Raw genomic sequence first — 10,748 nt, forward strand, 5'->3', positions numbered from 1 at the left:
ACTGTTAATCAAACTCATTAAGAGTCTCGTCGGGTTTTTTCTTGGTATTATCGAACTTCGAGATTGCAACAGTCAACTAGTTCTCCTTGGTTTGGTTGTTGTCTTCACAAAGTTGGGTCAGCTTCTCCCATATTTCTTTAATTGTTGAGGAATTTTTTATTTTGCCCAAATGTTCTAGTTCAGGGACTTATTAACGATGTCTTTGGCCACACTGTCAAGGTATGTTTTCTTTTTGTCATCTGCAGTCCATTCAGACGGTGCTTTTCATCCATCTGTGGTTCATCCTCGATCTCTGAAACTATTGTACGGGCTTTCAAGATCTTGATTAGACCTTCAATTATGACATACCACATGTCATCGTCTTGGGCTCCTAAATGTGTCTGCATACGTATTTTTCAATCATCATAGTCTTGCTTAAAAAAATTTGAATCTTGTTAATATATGTCATTTTAAAATGTAGCTATCAGAGTTCAAGAAAAACCCGCTCAGATACTACTTGCTCGGATTATATTAGAATTTAGAGCGGGTGAATAAACTCTTTTAAGATTTTCTAAACTTAGAACTGTTCTTAACAAATTTTAGGTTGTTAAGGGATATTATTGAACACCTATTTTTGTTGTACAACTGAAAAATGAGTAAGTTTGTAAACGATCCAGCTTGACCAGTGATGAACTATATAAAGAAATTTGGTTATTAACAAGAAATTTCTTGAAAAAATATTTGCAAGAATGTAAAGTGATTATGCAACGGTTCGAGCCACTGTTTACTCTTTTTTTCACTTAGGAAGATTTCCACTAAAAGATTTTGGTTTTACAACGTCTTGTAGCAAACTACTTCAACTAGGACTTATCACTGCCTAAGATGAAACTCTTGGTGATCACTTTACAAATCTAGATATTTAAAACCTCGATTCACCAGAAAATAATACAATATCCCAACGGTCAATCTTGAGGGCTTAAGTTGTTGGTGTAGCACAAAACAATTGAAACGTCCCTTACTTTAATTTTAAAATCCTACTAATTTTTTTTGTAACATATAAAATCGAACCACTTATTTAAAATAACTCAGCATTTAAAAATCTTAAATGCATAATAATCCATAAAATGTCAACCATCAAAATCATACGTCAACCTTTAAAATTCTCCAAAACTAAACTTCAAAATAAAGCATAAAATCTTTAAATAAATAATCCTTAAAATATTTACGTAAACTTTAAAATACTAAGAAAATGCGGAAAATAAATGTCCCTCGGAAGTGTACTGTCGGACTCGATCCACTCAAGCGTCAGCGCCTCCCTCAATATCATCCTCACCTGCAATCATCCAAACCTAGTGAGTCTAATGACTCAGCACATTCTAACCATACGTAACAAATAATACATATATAGACGCATGCATAAAAATCATACTTTTATTTAAAATAAGCTAGCATAAATTTGTAAGCGTAAATAAATCATAAACCATTAAATCGTAAAGCTTTCCATCATCGTATATCATTTTTTGTGAAGTTTGATTCTTGAATGTGACTAGCTTTAATCATATCATCATGCGGTCGACTGATCAATCATAGCTCACCAATGTACATGAGGGTGGGCGTAAGTAACTTTCGTCACTGGGCCTCGGCCAAAAGTGGAAATACGATCGTCGGGCTTTCTCTGGAGCCTTCTCCTGTAAACGGGCTCTCTCTGGGGCCTTCTCCCTCAAGATATCCCCAATCATATCATATCATAATTGTCACAGTCAATTCACATCCTTCAAAATATTTTCCTCTCCTTTTATCTATAACATATCGTATCCTTCAAAACTCATAAAATAGCATTTTTCATGAAAAATCGTACAACTTTAGCATATATCGTAAAATATCATATTTTCATCATAAATGTTTTAAAATATCATTTAGCATGTACTATGATTCTTCGGGACACTTCCAGACCCTTCGTACTACCCGGGACGAAAAATGACCATTTTACCCTTGGACTCCAAAATTCCTGATTTTGACTTTTTCTCGCTTATATTGACTTCAGTTTATCCCAAATCATCATATAAGCTTAAATTTGACTTCTAATATTTTTCTTAGACATAAATCCGAGCCTTTCGATTTAATTACTTAATAACTAAATCGTGAAGCGTTTTAAACCCAAATTAATTCGAAACTTAATATTTTCTTTCCAAACTTTAAACATAAGCTTTTTTATACCTAATCTACCCGCGTGAGCCACGAACCACACCCTGGGAACCACGATTTGAGCCGTTGTTCATGCTAAGCCATAGCTGAGCCCTTCACAACTTAGAACCCATCGCGCCTAGTCAAATCCCCGAGCCACCTACGAGCCACTTCTGGCCATACCTTGACCAGCAGTGGCCTACTCTTTTGGACCCCTCTGAACCACGCCTAGACTGGCGCAGCCAGCCAGGACCAGCCATGTGCACACCATCATCATCACGCGAAGCTTACGGCTCTTCTCCCTCGAACCAACGGACCACCTGCGCTTAGCCACTCGTACCCTCACCCTTAGCCACCCCTTCTAGACCGCTAAGAACCCATTATAAATCATAACACGACTCATATACGTATAGAAACATCACAACTTTGAAGAATATACGTCTAACATTAAATAATTTGATCTAAATAATTTTTCATGCTTAAAAACATAAATCATACATATTATGGATTGAATGGTGCACAAAGAAGGTTAAGAAGCGTGCTTTTGCGTTTAAAACGCTCGAATATTCGATCGTTGGCGTGGGTTGCGAAGAAGGACGAACGAGCGACGAAAATCCTTGAACTTTGCTCTCCAATTTTTCGAAAATTTGTGTATTTGTGGTGTGTGAATTGGGCGGCTGCTATGAGACTTTAGAACCCTAGGTTTGCTATTTAATTTTTTTCGAATTTTAGGTGTTAACATGTTAGGGTTTTAGGCTTTTAAGTTTAGGAGTAATTAGGCCCACTAATCTTAGGTAAATTAAGCTCATTAAGATCTATTTAATTGAAAAATAAAATTTTATAAAAATTTGTTTTCAAAAATAATAATTTTTGGGACTTTAAAAGTCCTTCGTTTGCCTAAAAACCGGCTTCTCGGATAAAATCGAGCCCACCTCGTAAAATAATTTGGACACCAAAATTTTTAGAAAACTTTAATCATATTTGATCTTATTATCGAGCCTTAAAAACATTTATCGAAAAATATTTTCATCTTGATCGTCTCCGATCTATTTTCCCCAGCTTATTATCGAATGTCTGGATAAAATATTTAATTTTCATGAAATCGTGCAATTAAACCTTCAATCATATATTATGTATCATTTAAGCATTTAAAATCAATTAAATAAAAAAATTAAGTAATTTAAATAATTTGCATGCATGCGGTTTACGTGGACTGATTTTTGGACGTTACAACAATTCTTGATGATCTGGTATAAACGGATAAGAGTGTGATAAGTGAGCAGCTTGAGATTGAAAGCTTGAGTGTGCTCGAATGTCTTAGAAAATATGCAGGCTTCAGATAAATTTGTTGATTCATAGTTATTTGGATGTCTTTTTATCTTTGAAATCTACATATATATAGTTGAAAATCTCCAACGGTCGGATTTAATTTTCAACGATCATCTGTACAATTGCCTAACAGAATAGAAATGTCACTTTCAATCGCCCTACCTATCACTAAATGTTCATTAATGTTCCTTGTGTTTTTGCGACTTTAATTTTCTTGCTTTTAAAAAAGCTGACAAATTCTATCATTCAGGAGTTTATAAGAAATTGTGTAATCATTGTAAAGATTTCAGTCGTTTCATGGCTTGACTTGTAGTATCCTTTGTGAAATTACTCGATTTTGATCGGTTGCAGCGTTTGGACTTTCAACCGTTTGAACACGTGTACTCTAAAATGACTTTCATCCGGCTAGTTTGACAAATGATTTCATGTAGCTAAAGTTCAGACAATCTGCGGCTTGACTTTCTTGTGAGAATGACTTGAACTTCTGATGTTTTTGTCTGGTGTTGTCTCAGTCTTTTGAGATCGGTCTAACCATTACCATGCAGCTAGTATTGTCTCCAATAGAGACAGTTTTACCTATTAAGATCCGATATCACTCTTTTACAGTCTACATGGCCAATAAGATACAACGACGTAAGGATACAATCTTGTCCATTAAGATCTGACATCCCTCTTTTACGGCCCACATAGCCAAAATGATCAAACAGCGCAGCGACAATAACATGACGCACAAGGGCCTTTAACGGGAGGCCAATCATCCTAGTATTTCTCTAATCCTTGCACATTTAACCTAACAATTCATCTAAGAACCATATAAATATGCTTCTTGGGAGATTCGAACACATGACCTCACTTTGATGCCAGTTGTTAGGATTAATCATTTACCATTAGCCCAAAAGCTATATATGTTATCCACTGTGCAACTTTTTTTCATTATACTTGTGACAGCGTGAAGCCTAGTACTAAGCGATAGGTGGACATGAGAGGTTGCGCTGATGTGGGTGCCAATTATCGGACTATTAGGCAATTGAATCTGAGAACATCTTTGGGTCGTGCCGCACACTGGTGATATCTCAGTTCTCATATCAGTCTTACCATTACCATGCCGCTGATATTGTGCCCGGCAGAGATAGTCTTACCCATTAAATCAGACGTCCCTCTTTTTACTATCCACATGGTCAACTAGATCAAATGGTGTAGCTTTAACAACATGACGCAAGAGAGCAGTTCCCAAGAGTTCAACCATCATAATACTTATATCAACTGTTGGTACAATAATTGTCCCTGTTTGGTAAAACGATCGAACCGTGGTGTTTGAGCTGTTGTGCAGTTTAAAAGATTTGAGTTGCACCCTTACCACCTGCTATAGCTTTTGGTAAAGCGGCAAGCGCTCGGTCCTATAATTGATATCAGAACCAATGTTATGGGTTCGATTCCCATTGATTGCAAGGAGTACAATTATTGAAAGAGAGATTGTTGGGTGCAATAATTGTCCCTACTTGGTAGAGTGATCAAACCGTGGTGCTTGAAATACTGTGCGATTTAAAAGATTTGAGTTGCACCATTACCACCAGCTACGTTTTTGATAAAGCGGCAAGTGTTCGGTCCTACATTAACCTTGCACACTTAAAAAAATAATTAGTAAAGAGAATTAAGGTTAATTTTGAAAATTAAATATATTTTACATATTTATTTCTACTTCATAAAACATAAGTTCGAAATTTCAGATATAGTGAGTGTTTGAACCTCTTAAAACAATGATTTTTAGATGCTATTTAATTTGAATAAATATTTTGAAAATTAGTAAAAAAAAACCATTTTGAAAATGAGTAAAAGTCATTTTGGAACACAAGCTATTGATAAATTATCAAATTGATATATGAACTATTAAAAATAATTTAATTGGTATATGATCAAGCTATAAAGTCAATTTTACGTTTTACTTAAAATTATTTGTAACTCTTGTATTATTATTGAATTCAACTAGATACAATTTTTCTTTTCAAAATTATTGTATTGATTAAATTATAAAAAGAAATTTATATTTATTTAAAAATTATATTATAATAGATATATCATACTCATTATATAAGCATGTTATAAATATTAATTAAAACACACACATATATACATCAATAAATTATAAATTCGAAAATAATATATATGTAATTTAATATAATAAATATAAATCTATTTCTAAAATTTTAATCAATAAAATAATCTTGAAAAGTAATATTCGTATTTAGAAAGAAGATATTGAACTTAATGCAAACTAAACAAAGTGTAAAATTGATTTTCTAGTTTGATCATTTACCAATTAAGCTATTTTCAATTGATTATGCATTAATTTGATCATTTATCTTCGAATACCGAAATAACTCTTTTGAAAATCATTAATATGGAAAATCATTAAACTAAAATTTGAAAAGTTTATTTGAATTTATTGAAAGTAATTTTTCTTGTGCAGATTTATATGAGGAAAAAAAAAGTTTACCACCATTTGTTTTATTTGTGAAACTTCTGAGAAAAAGCCAGTAGCGGTGAAATCGCATGTGACTCCCCCACTTCCTTTCGACAAATCCATGTACTCTCCACTCTCCACTCTCCACCAACTAGTGCTTCTATCGTTTCACATACAAAAGCGCAAGTTCTGTGCAACAAGGTAAAGAAATTTCTATTTTCAAAGAAAAAGAGAGAACAAGATTTTGGCCTCTTCTTTTTCTTGTTTGTTTTTTCTTATGTTTCTGTGTTTTGGCAGAAGTTTTGTAATTCAATCTATTGGGTTTATCTTTTTATTGGATTTTCGTTGAGTTCCTGCGTGATTTCCGTATAAATTTTTGTTCTTTATGCCTCTGTTGTTCTTTTTCTAGTAATGTGGGAAATTTCAACTTTTATTGGATACTCAAGAAGTGAAAAGGAGTAGTCTTTGTAGTGTTTTGATTGCAGTTTTGTTCTAACGAATTTTGATCCCATATCAATTCAAAAGGAATATATGATTCGGCAAATCCCTAAATCAAGTTCTTAGACGTTCAAGTTCCACTATCTCATGCTTTCTAAGTATGTTAACATCATTTTAATTGCACGATACTAATCTTATCTTCGATCTAGATAATCATTTTTTGTTCGATTCGTTCTTGCTCGTACTGTTCGTCGTATAGTTAGTTAGCTACAACAACTGACTTCATGCTACTTGTATTGTTTTCCGGGCTATTCCATTTCATCCCCGTTGTCCGAACATTCTTTTATTTAAAAGCTTCATTGCATGTCATATAAGGTTTCATGTTATTCACATTATGGTCTTAAAAGTTCTGTTAAATCATGTGAGAAAATTCAATCTTACTGATTTTACATTTTCCTTTGGTTTCTTGCTGGTAATTAGAGTAAAAAACGTGAGCTCTATTTTATGTGAGGAATTCCCGATTGATATCAAAATTTGGGTTCAAATGCGCAAATGTATTCTGATGTTCAACAGAGAAGGGCTGACTAATTTATATATTTTATGGTTCAATCATGTTTCATTATGGATGAAATGCTCCGTAATAATGTTCACTTTTGTTATTGTTTTTACTTTTCAGTTGGGATTTGGTTTATGGCTTAGCATTGTATTTGGGGAGTTAATAGCTCTATTTCTTCAGCATGATTGCTGACAGAAATATGATTTTATAATTTTATTTTTTTAAGATTCATATTAATTTATTATGAAGTATTTGAACCATGGTTGTCAAAACATGGATGCATGTGATTCAAGAAGTGGAAGCTAATTAGATAAGTTTTATCCAAGACCTAAACTCATATTAGACCAAAACTCCAATACCTTGTACTTGAAACAACATGATCAGCATCATCAGAACATTGATGATTGTGGTTTCTTCTTTTGATGTTTCTGATTAACCGTGTCGTACTGATGTTTTCTTTAGGCAAAGCTAGCTACAAAAGTCACTTCAAAATGTGGCCCTTGTTGCCTTGGCTGCTAAGCATGAAAATGTTGTTCCGTAAAATTTTATTTTGTTCCTTTCATAACGATCTACTTCTATAGGTTCAAGAGCTCATGGGTGCCAAGAGTTCAAAGAGATCGATTTCTGGTCGGTATACATCTTATGTATCCAGTTCAAATTCATTGACACATCGAAGATGTCAACATACTTCACATGCTCAACCGGGTCACAGCTACGAATATCCAAATTCAACCTACGGCGGTCCACCACCCCATGAATCTAAAGGAAATCCGGGGAAGTACTTGAGAATAGATGACAACTACAGCAACTTAGATCAGGTAGAACTATGCTGTTAAAATCCCCGTACTAACATAAAATGTTGTGACATTGCTGGTTTGAGAATTTGAATTATTTTCTATTGTTGAGATATGAAACTATCTGTTGCATCATCCAGCCATTAGAATGTTGAGTTCTGTAGGTCACTGAGGCCTTAGCACGTGCGGGTCTGGAATCCTCTAATTTAATCATTGGTATTGATTTCACCAAGAGCAATGAGTGGACAGGTATGTCATTTGTGCCAAAAAAAAATGCTTTTGAAGAATTTACAATGCAGTGTAATTGAAATTCTTTAATTTCAGGTGCGAAATCATTTCACCGGAGAAGTTTACATCACATTGCAGATGAGCAAAATCCTTATGAAGAAGCCATATCAATAATTGGAAGAACACTGTCCAAATTTGATGAAGATAATTTAATTCCTTGTTTTGGTTTCGGAGATGGTGTTTTTCTTTTCAGAACTCTTTTCTTTAACTCTTTTATCACTCAAGAAAATGGAGAACTTACCATTCTTAACATTGACAGCTTCAACACATGACCAAGAAGTATTCAGCTTCTTTCCTGATGGAAGATTTTGTGATGGTTTTGAGGAAGTGTTGACTCGATATAGAGAACTAGTTCCTCAGTTACGACTAGCAGGTTTGAGTTCAATTTCAGCCTTTTTTATTCATGTGCTCGTCTTGGCTGCTCATTTTAAGTTGTCATCTTGTCTCTGTAGGACCAACATCATTTGCTCCTGTCATTGAAATGGCTATAAGTATTGTAGAGCAAAGTGGCGGCCAATACCACGTTTTACTGATTATAGCTGATGGACAGGTAGCATATTATGTAGGACAAGATCAAGTGTGTAATTTGATTCTCCGAGACTTCATACATACGCTTATTTGTGTCTATTTTATGCAAGTGTCTAGTTACGAAATCTGAATGTTTCTACACCTGATATCCATTAATCTCCAGACGTAACTGCCATTGAGATGTAGATGGCTCACCTTGTAAATCTTTATTTTTCAAGGTTATTTGATTTACAGGTCACAAGAAGTGTTGATACTGATCATGGACAATTAAGTCCTCAAGAAAAGAAAACTGTGGATGCAATAGTCAAAGCAAGGTACTTTCATCCATGTCTATGGTTCGGTGTCAGATAAATATTTGCTTGTAACTTCTGTGCTAAAATTGTGATCTAAAACTAGCCATTTTTCAACATCCTATTGTTCGACTGCAGTAAGTACCCGTTGTCCATTATATTAGTGGGAGTTGGTGATGGGCCATGGGATATGATGAAAGAATTTGATGATAATATTCCTGCTCGAGCATTTGACAATTTCCAGGCTAGTTACTTCACCCCATCTCATTATTTCTTGGTTACAAGTGGAAAATAAAGATATATGTGGCTAAGACCTTAGTCTGATCCCCTCTCATTTCTTGCCTATTTTCTAGTTCGTAAACTTCACAGAAATAATGTCGAAAAACATGGAGCCATCCAGAAAAGAGACCGCGTTTTCACTTGCTGCCTTAATGGAAATACCTTCACAGTATAAAGCCACTCTGGAGCTGAACATTCTTGGGTAAATTGTTTAGCCCGAGTCAATTGCTTTCTTCATTTACTTCCTCTTTCATGGGAATTTATTCATGTTGCAATCTTCTATTTTTCTTTAACTTTTCTGGTTCAGTGCTTCTCGAGTCAAGGATGCAGATAGGGTTCCTCTCCCTCCTCCTCTCTATGGGACAGCTGATTTTGCCGCATCTAAGCCATCTCGTTCTAGTAGTTTCCAACCAAGTGCACCTTCTTCTACTGGGAATGTTTCAGTTGCTAGTTCCAGCCAATCTATGAACAACACTTCGGATAACCATGTAATATGCTTCTTATTTTCTCTAACCAAAAGGATTTTAAACTGCTCTTTACTCTGTTGTTAGTTACCTGCTCTTGTATCATTGTCACTCTTCATAATTTTTCCTCTTATTCGATGGGCACATTTAGAAAGTAGATCACAGTTCTTGAATGGCTGAAACATTCTGGCTGGGGGAATTTTTTGTCTTGTATTCGTAGCCAAAATCTATTAATTTGGATAGAAACATTTTTTGACATGTTATCCTCTCGTTCGCAATCCATGACTTTGACTCATATATTTGTGGAACAAAAATCTTGCTTTCATAATCTGAAAATGGACGATTTTGCCTGCTTGAGAAATTCTATAATCCAAATACAATTATATAGAATATTTTCTCATCATTTCTTGTCGACCTTTGACAGCTTTGCCCCATCTGCATTACCGACCCAAAGGATATGGCCTTTGGCTGTGGACACCAGGTATTAAAAAACTGCTCGTATACTCATTACTAACATTGAGAACTAAATTAACTAAATTCTTCGACTCCACATTCGTTCTTCGGTCTCGCCCTATCGCTCCTCTCTTGTCGTCAACAGACATGCTGTGAATGCGCACAAGACCTTTCGTCATGCCCAATCTGCCGACAACCCATTGAGACGAGGATAAAGCTCTACTAGATATAGCTCTCTCTGTGTAAATTCTTCAATCGCTTTTAATCAATCCTTGTACTTGTAATATTACAGCTTCATGATCTGGATAGTCGTTTTCAATCAAACATTCTCTTGAAGCGTTCTATCTTATTTTTCTCACAAATAAGAAGTAATACATCCCTTGTGGAACTTGTATCTAACATTAATTATGGAATTGGATTTTACGTTGTTTAATGAATTCTTGCCTGCCTTACATACTTCAACTTTGCCTCCTGTTTCTTCCAGATTGATTCTTGATTCCCCAAAAGAATGACGACTATTTATATAATCATATCAATTCGATTGTGATGATACCAAAAATTTTGTGTATCCTAGAGTTCGGTCTGGTGAGCCAAATACTCCAATGTTCCTTGCAGTTTTAATGCTATCCGAGCAGAGGCGTTTTGGTCATGAGGTGACCGACCTGAATATGGCCGAGCTAATTGTGTTCCGGCTGAATCCTACGT

At 34.9% G+C, this 10,748-nt stretch overlaps 1 protein-coding gene across 4 annotated transcripts; it reads left to right on the plus strand.

Moving 5' to 3' along the window:
• Positions 1 to 6,009: 6,009 nt before the first annotated feature.
• LOC140986806 (E3 ubiquitin-protein ligase RGLG2-like) lies at positions 6,010 to 10,495 on the plus strand. 4 transcript variants are annotated; one of them, XM_073455169.1, is made up of 12 exons: positions 6,010 to 6,154; positions 7,529 to 7,765; positions 7,906 to 7,990; positions 8,066 to 8,206; positions 8,289 to 8,402; positions 8,482 to 8,579; positions 8,792 to 8,871; positions 8,986 to 9,091; positions 9,201 to 9,328; positions 9,434 to 9,614; positions 10,015 to 10,071; positions 10,189 to 10,495. In XM_073455169.1, the coding sequence occupies exons 2-12, from the start codon at positions 7,541 to 7,543 to the stop codon at positions 10,267 to 10,269; spliced, it is 1,296 nt and encodes a 431-aa protein (XP_073311270.1). In that variant the 5' UTR covers positions 6,010 to 6,154; positions 7,529 to 7,540; the 3' UTR covers positions 10,270 to 10,495. The 4 variants fall into 4 exon arrangements, with proteins under 4 accessions (XP_073311270.1, XP_073311272.1, XP_073311271.1 ...); XM_073455171.1 differs by lacking the exon at positions 6,010 to 6,154 and adding an exon at positions 6,169 to 6,319; XM_073455170.1 differs by lacking the exon at positions 6,010 to 6,154 and adding an exon at positions 6,421 to 6,549.
• The last annotated feature ends 253 nt before the right edge of the window (positions 10,496 to 10,748 follow it).

This window comes from Primulina huaijiensis, chromosome 10 (genome assembly GCF_012295235.1).
Source record: "Primulina huaijiensis isolate GDHJ02 chromosome 10, ASM1229523v2, whole genome shotgun sequence".
NCBI lineage: Eukaryota > Viridiplantae > Streptophyta > Magnoliopsida > Lamiales > Gesneriaceae > Primulina > Primulina huaijiensis.